Source organism: Elaeis guineensis, chromosome 8 (assembly GCF_000442705.2).
Source record: "Elaeis guineensis isolate ETL-2024a chromosome 8, EG11, whole genome shotgun sequence".
Classification (NCBI taxonomy): domain Eukaryota; kingdom Viridiplantae; phylum Streptophyta; class Magnoliopsida; order Arecales; family Arecaceae; genus Elaeis; species Elaeis guineensis.
In genome coordinates this window covers 126,546,767-126,565,225 of record NC_026000.2, presented here as the reverse complement: position 1 = coordinate 126,565,225, position 18,459 = coordinate 126,546,767, and the positions used below count along the sequence as shown (strand labels likewise).

The 18,459-nt window shown below is 36.5% G+C and overlaps 1 protein-coding gene across 1 annotated transcript; it reads right to left on the bottom strand.

Annotated features, from left to right (window-relative positions):
• Positions 1 to 4,044: 4,044 nt before the first annotated feature.
• Positions 4,045 to 16,375, bottom strand: LOC105049687 (protein LOWER TEMPERATURE 1). Its single transcript, XM_010929425.3, has 6 exons — positions 16,196 to 16,375; positions 15,984 to 16,029; positions 13,131 to 13,254; positions 7,270 to 7,346; positions 4,952 to 5,055; positions 4,045 to 4,364 (listed from the first exon to the last, which is right to left on the bottom strand). The coding sequence occupies exons 1-6, from the start codon at positions 16,346 to 16,348 to the stop codon at positions 4,329 to 4,331; spliced, it is 540 nt and encodes a 179-aa protein (XP_010927727.1). The 5' UTR covers positions 16,349 to 16,375; the 3' UTR covers positions 4,045 to 4,328.
• Between the last annotated feature and the right edge of the window lie 2,084 nt (positions 16,376 to 18,459).

Here is an 18,459-nt window from a genome sequence, read left to right as displayed (position 1 = left end):
TTTTTATTTTTTGGAGAAACATAAAATTATTTTAAAATCTTTATAAAATACCTTAAAAATTATCCAAAAGAGATTCTAACCTTTCAAGAAGTTCTTTTTGACCCTTCAAAAATAATACCAAATGAGACCTTACTTGTAAAACGTACAAAATCATAGCAAACTCATTCCTACGATGCTATCCTATTTAACTTTATTATTGACCATCGTCTCACCTATTAATTTAGCATTGATAATATTCTTTAAAATAAAATTACAGAAACACCTCTTCAATTTTAGTTCAATTTTACTTACATCTTTATTCTTTAAAAAATATTAAACTTACTTTCTAGTTATCGATATGTTCCAATATGGTCCAGCCATTTATCTTCATTAACAAAATGATATCATATGGCCATCGTAGGACACCATTATTTTATAAAATAATAAAATATCCTTATCTCCATCTCCTCCCTCATTCCTTCCTCCTCTCCAATTGATCCCCTTCTCCATCTCTGGTGTTCTTCCTTCTCCTTCCTCCTTTCTCACCTTCCTTCTAACCTATTTCTTCTTTTCTATGGCGGCTCCCCCACATCCACTCATTTTTCTACCTCTTCTTCCTCCTCCTCTTTCAAGTCGCCCATAAGTCATCTCCCTTCACGATAACCCTCTCCATCTCCGTCCCTTTTCACTAGCAACTCATCTTCCCCCTCTCTTTCCTTCCCATCCTCTTCTCCCTTTTATCCTCCTCCTCCAATCCATTTCTTACCGGCAGCTCCTCTCTCCTCTCTTTCCTCTTCATTCATTCCTCCTCATCCATTTTCCTCCTCTAAATTCACCCATGAGTCCTGCTCCTCTACGATAAATCCCTCTATATTCATCCCTTCTCATCGGCAACCCATCCTTCTTCTTCTCTTTCTCATCCATTTCTCCTCCTCATAGTAGGTCTTCTATCTCTATCTTTTCCTCCACCTCCTCTTTCTCATCTATTTCTTCTCCTCTTCATCCTCCTCTTCTAAGCTGTTTATAAATCATCCTTCTCCACGACGGTCCTTTCTATCCTCGCCCTTTCTCATCGACAATCCATCTTTCTCCTTCTCTTCCTCTCCATCCTCTTCTCCTTCTTATCCGCTTTCTCCTCTTACAATCATTTTTCACCAGTGGTTCTCTCCCCTCCTGCTCTTCCTCCCTCTACTTTTTCTTCTCATCCTCTTTCTCCTTTAAGCACCTCTATGAGCGAGAATATTTTTATATATTGAGAAAGAAAGCTAATAGCATTTGTTAGTAAGTAAACGGCTGGATTGAAACATATCGATAATTAGCAGAGTTAGTTTGATACTTTTAAATACAGAAAATAAAATAAAATTGATTTAAAATTAAGAAGATATTTTTGTGCTTTTCTCTATTCTTTATATTTCAAACTTTAGAGACCATCTAAATATTGTTCCCTCTATGTCTTCTTTCCGACTCTATTCCTGTTGCAACAAATATGGCTGCCCAACGTGACATATGGACTTGAACTTGCGGGGATGCAACCCTGCTTCTCTTTTAACTACAAGCATGGCTGACTTAGAACAACCGTCTTGCCTGGCTGAAGTCCACAAACAGGTCAGGTGCAAGTGGTTGGGTTGACCCAAACAAGGCCTTGAATCCAACCTGTAGCAAACGCCACTAGATTCTTATCATTTCATCTGTGAGATTTAAGTAGGACTGTCAAACGAGCAAGTTATCACAAGCCATCTCATGTTTGGCTCGAAATTTTGCACAAGTCCAACTCACTTAGGTTTAGTTTGCCCAAATTGGCTCAATTAAGCTCGAAACATGAATATAAAATTATTTATTATTACTTATGTTAATTATTATTGTCTATATACAAATTTATTTTCTATATTTATTTATTATAAAATTATCCTAAAGAATTGAATGTATCTTCCACTATAAGATTACAATATAATTGAGATAAATTGCCAAAATTTATAAATGAAAGTCTGGGACAAGCTCAAGGAGTGGGGACAGCTCGAGTTTAGCTTGAAATTAAAAAGGTTCTCATGGTCTGGGCTCGACTATAAAATGAGTGCAACTTGAACTAGGTTTAGCCCACTCGTGTTCAGATATTTTACATCCCTACATTCAAGTCTTCTCAATAAGATCCGACCAGTCTTTGGATGTTACTTCCTAGGGTCTGGAACGAATCTGATCGATCTGCACACGGTTGAAATAGGTAAACAGGTATGGACACAAGATTTGTCGAACCAAATGAGTGGTCAGTCATTGGGCTTAATTTATGGGTTCAGATTGCATCTTTCGCACAGCTCTCAAAGCACTCCAAACTGTCTCTTTCATCTGTCTGTACAGATCGTACAGCAGCTATTGCACAATCCAATGGTGCATATCTGCAGCTTGCATCGATAGGAAAGCGCATGGTTGCCTTCATTTCTAGCAATCTATTTTCCCCTCTTTCCTGGGGACCAGCATGGCTGTGGTCTCCCGGGATGAATGGGTAATTGAGGTAAATATGGAATTGTCTAAGACCCGAGAAGAGAGGGCTTTTGTTATCTGGATGCTCCTGTGCTTTCTAATCCCAAAGCAGTTGCTTCAAGCAACATGCATTTAATCAGCGGTACTACAGTAAATTACCTTTACTTTTTATGACAAATGCCGAGAATTTACCAAAAGTTTTGCAGGGTTATGGACAATGAAAAAACAAAAAGTAATAAATATTAATTGCCGACTTGCTGAAAATATATATATAACATCATTAATGTAACTCGTGTGTTTTTCATGAATAACCAAAATGACTTATGAATAAATTTAGCATTCATAAATTAGTAAAATATGATGAATGAAATTTTGTAGAACTATCTAAGAACATCTTGTTCACCGACCTGTACCATGGGCATCCACTACCACCCTGTGTGCATCAACTAAGTGAAGGCATCCTTTTAGGGGACAGGCATGGTGGCTCACTAAAGTTGAAAACAAAGCATTTCTGAAAATAAAACTGAAAGCAGTAAGTGACTGATTTTTGTAAAAATGAAAGTAGAGCAGATTTTTCTGCAAAATTTCTGACAATGACTAACACATTTTTGCTAAAGGGTAATTATGAATGCTATTCTGCGACAACTTGTCAACAATTCAGTACATGTTCGGTTAGATTACACATACAGGCAAAACATACTTGTAATTTGCTTTCTCATTTGAACTGTCTTTTGAACAGAGTGAAATTACTGTATAATTGATTTATCAATAACATGATTCTTGACAAGCATCGTTAGGCCCTTACTTTTGAGCCGAGACTCCATGTAGTCAGGTCTTGTATCCTTCAAACTTGGGGGATCATGGACCAAGGCCTTTCAGAGAAATCTTTTGTATTGCAGTCCCCCTCTTCAATTGCTAACAGTATGACGGACGGCAAAGTCGTTCACAATGATTGCCAGCTTAATTATTCATCAATCAAAAAAGGCATATAACATATTTCAACAATAAACATTTCCAGGCCCTAAAACACAGATCATTAACCACTAGATTAAGAGGGATGATAATTATATCGGTTCCATATAATTATTAAAGATCTATTTTCATAGCAACCATAAAGGACAAACTTGCTGAAACGAGATCCAAATAACACAGGAAAAAAAATATCATGATCTACGTTCATAAGAGCTCCTATTTTTATCTCTGCATGGTAATTTCATCTTGGGGTCAAAGCTCAAGTTCCACCGCTCAGCTTGAAAGCAAGCTAAGCACAAAGCTGGATGGACCGAAATAAGATTCATGTTAGAGGATTCCAAGCATGTCACATCAAGATTCATGCCCAGGACTACAGGAATGAGTAACATCTGCTTTGACCTGAACCCACGAGGTGGTTAAAGGTAGAAATCGATTGCCTGATTTAGATGATTGCAAAATATGGAACATTGGGACAAATGCCTAAGCTCTGGATCAACATTGGGACAAACGCCTGGACAATGAGAGACGCATTAAACTTGGGAGAGAATGCTGACTTTTTAATGGTTTGCAGACATGCAAAAGGCACCATTGCTGATTCTCCTTTTACCTTTCCAGATAGATGAGAAACCTAATCATACTGAGGATCTATGGAATTTGATGTCCATAAAGACTACTAACATATATGCAGTTCCACAATAGAGCGCATTGGACAACCAAAATCACAGTCACCACTTGACATGCCCTGTTATGCAACAAGATACACCTAAATATTCATAGACAGATGGCAAACCATTTGAGTGCTTCAGATATAACATTTTAAGCTGAACACTGGGTTCAACAAATCCTACACCATACATTTTGATGGAACACCCCCATGGAAACTTGCTAGTTACCCTTTCCACCTATGCATCATTTTGCAAGCGTGCAATCAGTTCATCCTGCACAAAGAGAGCAAATAATCAGGAAATACAGATGGAAGTTGAGACCTTAAGAGTTAAATTATACAATTTATGCTCATTATAAGTATGGTGGAGTCACATTACTCCAACCACTGGGAAATGACAGTCTTACTCCCTTGTATTGCAGTGATTAGCTGTACATGCATAAGGCTGTTGTCATTTAACAATCCCAGTTATATACCATTTTTTCATGCAATGACTGCTTTACTTTGATGCATCAATGGGAAAAAACTGAATGACAGACCATACAAATTATCCAATTCCATATGTAGAGGTAATATTGTTATTTTTTGATAGTACTGTGTTATAAACTCAGTCCAAAACCGAAGCAATGTAACTCTACCTTTTTAAGTAAAAAGAATGCTCATCTCAAAGGAAGGCCTACATTTGACCAACCAGACATATTCAAAATCACAACCACCAGACTCTCATTATCAAAATTTACACTGTTATGAAGAGATGTAGCTTAAAAATGATACTGACTTATTTAAAGGCCCACAGTGCAGTATAACTATTCAACAGAATAAAAAGATATGGATCACAATGGTGCAGCACAGAATCCTTGCCTTTTTCCCTCTTGGGGAGAACCCTCTCTCTTTCAGTAGTGCACGCAACCGCTCTACAGTCATAGTCTGAAGCATCCTCCGAGAAAAGCCAGAACTGGTTCCCTCTACAAGCCAAATGAACAGTTCTTTAAACTCGGAAGAAGAACAGAATGCTTGTTACAACACAAAGATTGAAACATATTTGTGCTCTTATGCGAAATTTTCTGGCCAAAAAGCAATAAACGCATGTATCCTCAGTAACCACAAATGCAAGAAGAGTCAAGACCATTCAGTGTTCCTTTGCACACTTCAAATTATAGTTATGCACTCTAAGAGATACCAACTTGCCGAAGGAGGAACATGATGCCCGCATACCAGATATTAAAAAAATCTAGTCTTGTAATAATGCATTCAATAGTTCAGGGCCCAGAGGAGAGCCATGTTGGACATATTCTTGGGTATCAAAAGTCGGTCATAAAACAACAAAGAAGTTCCAGTTTTTCCATTCTTACTTCCAGAACACAGAATAAAGTTACAATCAAAGGGTCTAAAGCCTAAACAGCCAAAGAAAACCCTAAAAATATCATGCAAAATAAAATCATGGTCATTTTACCCATTGAGAGCGCCTACAGAAAATGCTTTGCTGGTGTTCTGATTATTGATAGATAATAAGGCTGCTTTTCCAAAATATGTAATGCTGCAAGCAGTTCTACTGAAGAGTTTTGCATGTGTCAGTGTATTTAAAAATAGCGAGCTTCTAGAACTTGTCACCTCAAAATTGACAGGTTCCTTAAAACTTTTACTGGTACTAATTTGTGTGAAATGAGTTGAATTTTTTCCCAAATTGGAAGCTAGAACTTTAGAATGAGTTAAAGACATAAAGTACAGGTGAACATATGGAATTCATGGGTTAATTGAGGATGAATTTGGCTTTGGATGTTGAATGTGAAGCAAAATGGCATTAAAGAGATGATTCTCAAGTCTCTACAAATCTCACGGAACCACCAAGTAGACTTTGTTTCCACAACAAGCAAGCAAGCACATGTGCACACATTGCAGTGCACAAGCAAGCACACAACCAAGATATCATTTCCACAAAGAGACTGGTGCAGTCTTAAATCAATTCAAATATATGGTCCTCTTATTTGAAATCGTTGAATCATTTATCAAAACTTCATCATTGATTGACTATTTTAAGTTTTATATTTTAAGATGTCATCTTTACTTATCTGAAAATAAATGTCCTGGTGGTTAAGAAGTCATATGTCACAGCAGTTGATTAATGGAAGGAAGAGGCAGAATTTTCATTCTAGGTGTGGAGATTCTTGAAGAAAACCACAGTCATGGCTGTTGTACCATTGGTCTACCTTGTAAGTTAAGGATTACCTCCACAAACTTTTGCTTGTGTACAAAATGTACAAGGGACTAATATCATTTCATTAATGGATAGAGGTTAATGCACCCGAGTATGTATGCACTCCAATATCATTTTCAACACAGTAACCCACATGGCCTAAAATTAATTCAAATATATGTTCCTCTTATTTGAAACACACACAAACAAGTAACCAAGATATCATTTTCAATACAGTGCTTGACATAATCTAAAATTAATTAAAATATATCTCCTCTTATTTGAACTTGTAGAATCATTTATCAAAATTTAGATATTGGTGTTGATATTTTAATCTTATATTTTAAGATGCTATATTTACTAATTTTTGAAAATAAATATCCTAACGTTTATGGAGTAATGTGTCATTGATATTTTAATCTTATATTTTAAATGCTATCTTTACTAATTTTTGAAAATAAATATCCTAACAATTAAGGAGTAATATGTCATAGCACTTGATTAGCGGAATGAAAAGGCAGAATTTCCATTCTAGGTCTGGAGATTATTGAGGGGAACCAAAAGTTATGGATTTTGTATCATCGCTTTATCATTCAAGTGAATGATTACCTCCATACATTAATGTATAGAGGTGATATGCGTATATTTGAAGAAAAACTATAGAATGCATGTGCAAGAACACATTTATAAGTCAGAATTGTGATAAATTCCATATCTATCACTGTTTGCAGTGCTACTAATTTGCATTTATTTATAATCATATACATGGAGAAGTCATCAAGAACAAGTTTCTTGATATGGACAAGGCAAAGAGAGCACAGCTTGGAAGTATATAACATATTGCTAAATTAGCTCAAGAACAATAAACGTTAGAGATATTTTAATTGAACTTCCAGAAAAGAAAATAACAGTGACTAATGAATTCATCGCCCTGATACTTTCAGTCCCTTCAGTAATTAATCAACTGAGAATCATTATGACATACCTTGATGGGAATTACCAGGAGCAGTTTTAGTTTTTGCTCTTTTAGGAGTCCTTCCTTCTGAAGTTCGTTCAGCAGATCTACCAAATGAAAGTTCCGTGCAGATTGGGTGATGTCAAAAAAGAAAAAAAAATTGTAAATTGTAAAAATTCATAAACAACAAGGACCTTCAACAAAAGGAATCAAATGTTAACATAAGTCATGCTTGCTTAGCAAGGATGATCTTGAAATTTTGAGTATATGTAGTCATTACCACCAAACAGAAACTACTGTCTGCAAAGACCCTAGGTAGCAACCAAATTTTGGCAACAACAGTTAAATAGAAGTGGACTTTCCATGGCAAAGAGACATGACCAAATGAAGCATGGGAGCATACCATCTCTTTTGACTGTCGGTAGAGAGAAAGAGAAGGGGGGAATAAATTTGTTCTATAAAGATATACTATACATAAATAATCATGGACTTATTAGATTCCAATAAATTCAATTTTTATGAATCAGAGGGCCTGACATGTTCAAAACAGAAGCATACAAACAAGAAGAGAGACAACACATTGGAATTCTGGCCACAACAAGCATGGTATTCACAAACTAGAAGTTCAAGGATACTATGCAGTCATACTCTCTCATGCCTCTTACGTTCTAGCAACTCCATGTTTATGTCTCCCTCCATCCCTCCCCTACCAGGCCCTGCCCCAGCCCCCTTCTTCCCTTTCCTTCCTTCCAATCACTCAGCTATGCTCCAGCCAGCCATAAATTTCATAGGGTGGAAATGCAATTGCCAGATATTCAAAACAAGATGTAGAGTATCATATATCATGCCTATGATGATCAAAAGCTGACAGCATCAATGAATCCTGCCACAGTTGCTTGTGCCAATGTGCCACATTTTTGTCCTCACGCAAGAGCCAGCAAGAACAGATTCAAAAGCCAACAAGAAATGGTTACAGTTAAGCGGTCAAATGCGGTATGATGGGGTGTTTGCTTTATACCTGCTACTTTATTCTCTTGGAGAATATGTGACCTTTATTTTACCTTTCTATGACATGTCCAGTCAAAGTAAAGCCATCTTTGAATCATAACATACTGGCCCTTGTGAGTTATGCAGATCATTTTTTCTTAGTATTGTGAAAGCATCAGGCTTCTTTGATGATCTAAATGAAGACCAAGTGTTAACTTTTCATTCTCTAAAATTAGTTTACTAATTCAAGTTCATACATAAACTGAATTACTTGCACAAAATTCCCTCATGATAGTGGAGAAAGTTAAATAACAGTTCAAACCATTGTTGGCCAAACCGCCGCAAACTAGACGGTTCGGTACCAGCTGCTAACCAATACAATTCGAGCATTCAATTCAAAATGCTAGAAAAACGGAGCAATGGAGAAGGAAAGAGAGGAAGAGAGGAAGAGAGAGCCTGGGAGGACTGCGAAGCCCAAGAGGCCTCGATGGCCTCCGCAGCCCTCTAGTGGCCACTATCGACGTCTTCGCCGGCTTTTCTTTCCTTCCCTCCCTCCCCCTCTCTTTTTCTCTCTTTTTCTCCCCGATTTATCTCTCATTTCAATGTCAGTTCGGGCCTAGTACAGTCCGGTATGGAGGCATACCGACTCATACCACCGACTAACTAGTATGAGGTCCGGTTCGAAGTTGAAAACCCTTGGTTCTAAGTACATCACAATGTGTATTTTAATGTCAAGTAGTATCTATATACATTTGATTTAGTATAAGACTCACAACAAGTGAGACCGGAAGAACTTGAGTTTATATTATTAAATCCCAATGGACGTGGAGGTGGGTGGGCAATTTCCCCCTTGAATTTTTAAATCTCAATAGAATTTCTCTATTTCTTGGGATTCCATATAAATTTGCCCCCCCCCCCCCAACGACTAACGAGTTCTACCCCTATAACTAAGAGGAAAATGTGGAAAATAGATTAGCAGGTATTGTTATCCTAACAAAGAGACAACTTATTGCCTTTACTAGCTCAGTTGATCACAGCTATCCATTTCATATCAAAGGATGTGATGAACTATAATAACAACTTTTTAATTACTGGAAAAGGGGGGAAAGGCAAACCAACTTCTGAAATCATCTGATGCACTATTCTTTTTTGCACCCACAAACCAAAGAACAAAAACAGAAAAGAGACAAGGAATCAATGTCAAATTTCACAGTCAAAGAGTAAGAGAAGGAGAAAAGAAACAATATAAGAAGTTCTATTTCAGTACAGACTTTTATTTTTCTTCATTGATTTCTTGAACTTTTAAATGAAGAAAAAATATAAGGCCACCTATAAAGAAGAAGAATCCAAGTATGTATATTTTTATATTTTATTTATGCTTTTGTCATTACTTTTGTATTGTATCTTAATACCTATCTTTTGTTCTTTACCATGACATCTTTCCATTTTTATGATTTTCCATAAAAAAAAAGCTTAGAAGCAGACAATGAATTCACAATAGTAGAATATATTGCCTATTAGAAACAATTATTGTTAAGATTCTAAGTTTTTAAAATTCCATATAAACCACTAATTTTGGTCATTTCATGAAAAACTAGTAATAAAGAGCAGCATCAAATTAATCATCAACATGTTATTCAATTTTTGGTGCAATTCATAGACAATAACATAAAGGGAATCAACAACAACAGAGGACTCGTTTGATTGATGGGAGGTGGTGGGGGGAAGAGCCAATTCTAAAAAATGAAGAGGGAGCCTTTGTTTGGTCGGAGTTTTAAGAAGAGAGAAAGTGAAAAAATTTTTCTCATGGAAAATCACTTCCCACATTTCATGAAAAGTGAAAACCCATGAGGGAGGTGGGTTTTGATACTTCCGATAGGATAAAAAATGATGGTACTTTTTTCTTTCCCAAAACATCTTTTTAAAATCTACGGCTAAGATTTTACAAAATATCAATGGATAGTTAAGATGAACTACTGAATAGTGATATAATATTATATTAATATTATCTTAATATTTATATAAATATAATATTAATATTAATATATTAATATTATATTATATTTTATATTATTTTAATATTTATATTAATACAATATTTTATTAATATTAATACAATATTTATATTAATATATTAATATTATATTGTATTTAATATTATATTTATATCTATTAATAAATTTATATTAGTTAAAATACTAAAATTATATTAATATAATATTAATATATATTAGTATTATAATAATATAATAAATTATTATAGTATAATGTTATATTTAATATATTAATTTATATTTATATTAATATAAATATAATATTAATATTTATATAAAATTTAGGAGCAAAAAGTACGGTCCTATATCTATTAAGGGTATAATAGGTATTTTATATAGTTTTCTCAAGAAAATAGGTGCTCAATCAAACATAAACTACTCTGCAATAAGTCACTTTCCCAGAGTCCACCAAAAATGCCAAAATTCTATTCTCAGAAAATAACTTCCAAGGAAGTAACTTCTTAAAAAGTTACTTTCTTGAAAAAAAATTATTCCTTCGAATCAAATGAGTCCATAATAAAAAGGACTTTCAAAATATCTTTATTTTGAAACTTTACCTAGCCCCTCCGAGTGCACCGGTTTGGGGTGTGTATTTCAGTGTTTAGAGTTCTTTGTTAAAAATAAGGTACTAGGTCCACTAGCGGCCTAGTGGCTCCAAGAAAGGGTCATCAATCTGGTTAGATTTGAACAATACATATTGATCATGGTAGTTGGCTCCCATTAACAGAGAAATGACACATAAGGACAATTTTCAATTAATATAGCTCATGTCTAATCCATAGACCTAGCATCAGCCTGAGAAACATCTCCAAAGCAACCTTTTCATCCATATCCCAACAGTAAAAGATGTTTGATTTTTGAGTTTGCAAGTTGTTGAAACATCTCAAAGAGCCTGCTCAATCTCCAAGTTCATGTTTCCTAGTCCTGTCCACATGGTTTCTACAATCCTTTCTAGTGAATAGACAGTTTGCATATCCTCTCCTTAACTGAATGCTCCACTACCTCATGAATTGGCTTGTTTAAGAGATGCATCCTCATCATTTTTTGAATGGAAGAGGCAACTCTAGCACATATTGTAAATCTGATCACATCAGGTGCAATTGAATGATTGTGCTAGTAGCTAAAACTTCATGTCCCAACAGTATTAAAAGAGATGACCTGTTATAGCTATTGTACGCATCCAATTTTCACTATTGATTTCCTTCAAGACATAAAAATGCATGTTCTGACTTTACTTTCCACCTATACGACATATAAATGTTAAAAAATACCAAAGCCCATCAATGTTATAATGTTTTTTCTTTTCGGTAGGGTTGTGGCTGGAGGTGGGGTGGGGGGGTTAACTGCAGACCTTGTGTGGCAATAATATGGGAAATATACAAAGAAATCATCTTCAAATGACTCAAAGAACATACAATCTTGCTATATACCATCCTATATATTTGTTGGATTATCCTTATGCATTTCCCCTAGGTATTCATTTTCATACTTATTGTGCTCTTCTACCTCCCAGTCTTCGACAGAATGATTCACTGCTCATCTCTTAACTCAATGATGTATGAAGTGAACAAGAAGACTTGAGCTCAGCAAGAACAAATAATCAGTATAAATGACTCATCAATCCAAAATACACATTGTTGATATATGTCATTAATACAACCAATCAGCAGAAAAGCCTTGTTTTTTCTATTTGAGACTAGTTTTATGGATCCAGGTTAAGATCCATTCACATGTTCCAATATTTACAACCAACCTGAACTAAAGAAACCAACTTCCTCACCAAGCCAACTATAGGGAAACAAGAGAGAATGAACCTAGTACCTACCATGAAATGAAGAGGATTGGTTGGCAACATCAGAGACTAATAGTTATGAAGTCTAAGTGGATGTAACCAAGGAGAAACAAAATATCCTTTTATCAATAAAATCTAGATATGTTTGTTAAAGATGAAAAATATCACTTTTAAAAAAGAAGCAAGCTCTTTTATTACTTTTCCTTCGTGGATATCATTTTTATATCTTTTCCAGCATGATCTATAAATTTGCCATCACCATTCCTTAAATACATATATATTAAAAAAATCACAGTTTGAATTCTCAAGAATCTAAAGTTCAACCTGTTGCAGCTTGGAAACAGAATTTTTCCTTTTGATGGCTGAGAAAAACTAGGTAATTTCATTTGTTCACTTAATGATACAGGAGAGAACAGGGTGATAACCTACTGAATCAAATAATACTAGTGGATTATCTAAGCAATGTCAACACACATTATAGTACTCATGTATATATTATTGAAGAATAACAAAAAGGAAAAGAAAAAAGCATTAGAAGTTAAGCTCCTTGCATTTCTTGTCTGTACATTTCAATATGTAGCATTTGTATAACTTATGAGGGTCAATTTCTTTACCTAACGTGGATCGCATGTTTATGTTGTTGCCATTGGCAAAACCATGCATTTATTTTGACTAAAGATACCATGAGAAAGGCTGAACCTCATATGAGAGTTCATAAAATATCTATTTCTCACTGGAAAGCAACCGAAGGTAGCCCATGTGCCAAAAGTTTGGTTTCTATCCACTTTATTGTATCTTTGGCGTATCTTTCAGTACTTTCCTTTTTCTGTCTCAATATGCACCAGTTGCAGGCTAGGTATAAAACAACACACCATCTGAACTGGATAAACACATTGATGATATTTAGATTTTTTATTAACATAGGCATGGTTAAAGCAACTCAGCAAAGCTGATATACAAGATAACAATATTTACTATATGTTTTGCAATAGAAACACATGCAAAGGTGGGTGATGGGCGAATATGTACATCACTTTTCAAAGCAAAGAAAACGATACCTTTTTCCTTTCTTGCTCTCCGGTGTAGCTTTAGTTGCTGCATCCTTTGAATCACTCTTTTGTTTGTTGATTTGGAGAGCTCTAATCAATATGTTCGTTGTGTTTGTCTTAATTAATTGTTCATCTAAACAGACACACAATGAACATCAGAAATCCGAATCATTAGTTGTTAAAATTTCTGATATTCTAGAAACTATAATCTCTCTCTCCCACACACACACAACTCACAGAGAGAATCACAAACATAATCAAGGTTTTTTTTTTTTTTTTAAAGAATAAGTAAAAACACAACATGGAAGGATATAGTACTAACATTCCCTCCTAATTTTAACAATTGGAATCAGCACTTGACATTTTAAGTATTACTCAAAAGATGAGGCAGAATAAAGTACAGAGTAAGATGAAAGCATGAGAGGAAAGAGGGATGAATGAATGCATACTGAGGACTCCAAAAATGTACGAAGGTATATAATATATGCATAGTGATATAGACACTTAGAGTAGAGCCCAGAAGATTTTATATGCTTATTGTTGTATGATATTACTTTCCATATATACAGGTCCTATAACTATCGACTGATCTCCGATAAGGAACCCACCCAACCCCCTAATATTACATATAATGGCTCTACCATACCACCTTAGGATAAAGAATGAATGAATAAGGAACTTTTGGGACTTTCTCTCTTTTCTCCTTCTTCATCTTCTAACCCGTAAAAAAGAAGATATAAAATATTTCTTGCCTCCTTTTTCTTTTCTCCAGTCATCCTGCATGGTTCCAACTAATTATAAATAGAAAGCAAAATTACCATTTGAGTATGACATAAGTTGTGAGCTAGCCCCCTTGAGTACAAGAATGAGAGTTACAAAACAATCATAAACCAAGTTTTGTCCACTGCTTTATTCAGTATGCTCGATTGAAGTTTCCCAACTACTTAAAAAGTTTTGGTTCTATTTCACACAGCATTTGAGCTAATCCTATATCACCTCAAGAAAGACCAAACCCATGTGCTAATAATGGACTATTCATTGTGAATCATCAAACCATAAGTATTATTCCTCATTCCCACTCTAAACAAGAGCTCAACCTCCCTTTACCACACTTGACAGGTAGCAATATGCACACATATTCTACTCATTTGTCCACCCAAATCATGCATATTTTGATAACAATGTTTTATTATGGACCAGTAATGTGTGAAGGTCACTACATAAATTTTTGCTGTCATTGAATTCCATTTTAGCTAACAAATGAATTGATCAGTTTGCTATGGAGAAGCACCAAACCATCTTCATCAAGCACTAAGCAGAGATCTAAACTCTCTAACAACATAACAGTGCATGGTATTATCACATTATAACTACCTTCACCAAAACCCTCTTCATTGATTATCCCACATTTCTTCTCTATGTAATACCACTTTCTAGATGTCCTCCCCATGTTCCATGTAGCTAATATCCACTATGTCAATTCTCCGCCTCCATTTGCAACCAGATTACCTATAGCTCTCCACAATGATCATCAAGGGGCATGGCTTACTCCATGTGTGATAAGTCGGTGGAATTTCCAACACGTTATTGGCAAGCATATACTTTAATTTTACCCAAGTTGCCAGGGAAACTTGCATATCCCAACTTGGTTTGTTAAGGATTATGTTTTGAATCAAATATTCTACCAGAACTGACTGGTGTTTCAAGAGATAACCCAAGCATCCATCTAAATGTTTTGAATCATGTCTGAGCATGAAGTTAAGATTGTTTTGTGAATTGGTATTAATTGATTGCAAGTTGGTCGTTCCTATTGACTACCTATAGATATCTTTTTAATATCCCCTGATATTGACCTTTAAAAATTGGCCACCTTAATCTCTACATGATCGATTAGGCACCTACCTAGCACCTTGGTATTTAGCAGCCTCTAGGTAGCTGTTTACAGCATAAAGTATTTAAAATATTGGAATTTATAGACACTTCGCATTCGAAAGTACATGCCCTTGACTAGAATATATCGGCCAAATAACCACAAAATGGGTTGCAGTTAGGACTAAACTTTACTTGTATCTATGATATCTATGCCTCATAGACTGGAACCGAGGGTTATACTGTGTCTGAACTCAGATCTGGAAAACACTGGGTTGAACCAACCCCCAAGCCTAGGTTGATTCTCCAAATAAATACAGTCTAGCCTTCTAGGTCTACTACAAATAGGTCCAAACTGAAAACCAAATCATTCAAAGAGTCTTTACTAACCAATAATTCAAGACACAGCCTAAACCAACCTAGAGTAAACAAAAGTCTACCGACAAAATAACATGCACAAAAACCAATCTCGTAATCAAAGCCAACAGGCTGAGCTTGCATATTAACTAAGGCGAGAACATAGATGAGATCAAGTTGTCTGCCAATAACATATCAAAATGACGGACATATCATGTCCAAACAAAACAAATTATTTAACCATGATGCCTATTACCCACCAGATAAAGTATCTTATGCCCATAAGAACGAACTCATAGTATACCGCACAGTACTTCCTCCCTTCTTCCCCGCTCCTTAGCAATTTATCCAAGGATGGATGCTCAATGCAGAGTTTGCATGAATGCATCAAATGGTACATAAAATCCAACAAGAAACAAAAACCACAAGTAACATTTGCACATTGCATCAACAATGAACTGCCTTTTTCCACTCTAATGTTTTTATAAAAAAAAATACTGTTATCTATCTACCACATTAACCACAATAATTTAAAAAAAAAAAAAAAGTAATTTCACGAGGGTTTTACAAAATCAAAGATCGTTTAGAGCGAAAAAATTTCATAGTTCTATGAAATGAAAGAGTTAAGGAAGGTACCTGGGGGCGCCGTATCATGGTCACAGACATAAACCCGGATGCCTCCCTGCAAACAAAACGGAAACAAGATGCGAAAACTTTAAAACTTGAAAAGAAAACAGTAATCGCTCCACAAGTCAAGGAAATTGAGGGGAATAGGGAGGGAAAACGAAGGTGAGCTTGGGTTTTGGGAGGGCGAGAACGAAGAGGGTTGGGGAAAGAGGGGAGAGTACCAGGTTGGAGGAGGGGACGGTGTTGGAGAAGAGGCCACGGGAAGGGAGGTTGGCGAGGTATTTGGAAGCTCCTCCACCCATCCGATCGGAATCGCTCGGCGGAGGCGCGGTTCCTTGCGGCCGGGACCGGGAGGCGAAGCCTTCTGCCTCCATTTCGAGGTTTGAAAAAGCCGGAGAAGCTCCATTTCGGAGTAGGAAAGCGTCCAAATGTAAGCTAGTGCTGGCCACGTGCCAAACACGTGAGAAAAAATATAAAATGGTTATTTGTGATCCTTACTTTTTTTTTATTTTTTTGGTAGAATTTTTTTTTTTTTAATTTTGATGCATACCTAATGACCCGCTTAGCACTTTGGTTGGGAGCCTGGGGAAGAAAAGAAAAAAAAAAATAGTGAGGAGAGAGAAGAAAAAAATAGATGTATATTTTTTTTTCTTAGTTCAAAGAAAGAAAAAAAAAATTCAGTTGAAAGCAAAGAAGAAAAATTAAAAAAAATATTATAATCTTATTTTACTATTATACCTTTGAATATAACACATACAATACCAATTTATGAAAAATCTAAATCATTGTATTTGATAACTAAAATGCATAATTCACTCAATTAATACATCATGTTACAGTGATAATTGTGGATACCTCGGATCAGTGTGATACTTCAGATTTGTGGACTATATCGATTCGAATACCGAACTCAGATACACAGAGCCAAACTATTTGCATCTAGTTTGATGCGTGGCCTATTTGACACGTAAGCTTCCTCCATTACCTCAGTCAGTCAATTTTCTGACACGTGTAGCAGCTGTCCACCCTAAGTGGATAAACTCAGATATAACTAACTCCCTCTAATCTCACGAGAGCCAATAAGGGCTAGAATATCTGCCTATAATAGCACGTCCAATAATCCGACAACCTCGAAACTGCATATTTCCATATTTGTTTGACCATACTCTACAAATAACCAAAGCTCCAAGGATCCAGGTAGGCAATCCATCTCAGCAAATCACTTGTTGCTTTTGCTGTTTACTGATTCCTGATTTGAATATCGAAGGGTCTTTGTCGAAGCGAAAACCTCCAGTCCATATTTTATTTTGCAGGTCACTCCAGCACCCCTGCTCAAAACTCAATCGCTTACCTTCCAACTTCAGCAAAAATCACAGCAATAAATAGAGGAAGGGCACAATCTTCGCATCATACCACCAAAGTGAGTCTCGTCTCGTCTCACCAATGCCACCGCCTCCCAATAGGCGGGAAGCCAAGCTAACAACCAGGTGCAGCCATCGGTGACGGAGGCTCTTCCATCAGCCCAACTAGTATGGGTCACGGCGGATCAGTTCAACCTGCTATTCCAATAGGTTCAGACTTTGACGGCTATCGTTCAGACGGTCCAAACTGTTCTTGCACCTCCACCGACGATGTCACAATCTGATCAAGCTACTTCTGCATTCCCTTTAGCGGTGCCACCAACACTACCCTCGGCAGCACCGCCAGTGTCTCCTACGGCGGCACCGCCAGCTGAATCCGGCTTCCCAGTCACCACTACAACTTGAGCAGCCGCAGCACCTCCATAGAGTTTAGAGAGGAGGCAAACCCATCAGAGCCGCCTTAGAACCCAGCAATCGATAAGGTGGCGATCTTCCACCTACTATCGGAGCATGATTTAACCCCTGGTCGCCACTCTCCCCAGCACTCTGAGGCTTGTACCGTCCGAGATCTTGCCATCGAGAGACGATTTCAGGCACTCGATAAGCGGATCAATACTCTCAATAATGCTTCCTCGATGCAACCCTATAGTGAGTCAGCAGCGAGCCATCTTTCGCTCCGAAGATAATGCAGAAGCCACTCTCTCAGCACTTTAAAGTATCCCAGTTTGAGACCTACGACGGGACTGCCGATCCCGTCAATCATCTGAAGACTTTCAAGACGGCGATGCTCCCTCAAGGAGCAACAAATGGCATTCTCTGTCGAGCGTTCCCTACTACCCTCAAGGAGGCAACTCGACAATGGTATTCAAGTTTGAAGCCAGCCTCAATTCACTTTTTTGAAGAGTTGTGTCAGTTTTTCGTTGATGACTTTATCAGTAGCCGATGACAACAAAAGCAGTCCGACAATCTCCACACCATCAAGTAGAAGGAGGGGAGTCGATTCGTATCTTTGTCAACCATTTTAATACAGTGACCCTGGAGGTTTGCGATCTAGACCAGTCGATTACGATGTCCGTTATGATGAGTAGACTTTTGAAGAATGATTTTAAAAAGTTATTGGTGAA

Coding starts and splice junctions, on each gene's coding strand:
- LOC105049687 (XM_010929425.3), bottom strand. CDS start 16,348: ATGGAGGCAGAAGGCTTCGCCTCCCGGTCCCGGCCGCAAGGAACCGCG. Junction 13,255..15,983: donor CCATGATACGGCGCCCCCAG/GTACCTTCCTTA, acceptor GTGTCTGTTTAG/ATGAACAATTAATTAAGACA. Junction 7,347..13,130: donor GAGAGCAAGAAAGGAAAAAG/GTATCGTTTTCT, acceptor TTCATTTGGTAG/ATCTGCTGAACGAACTTCAG.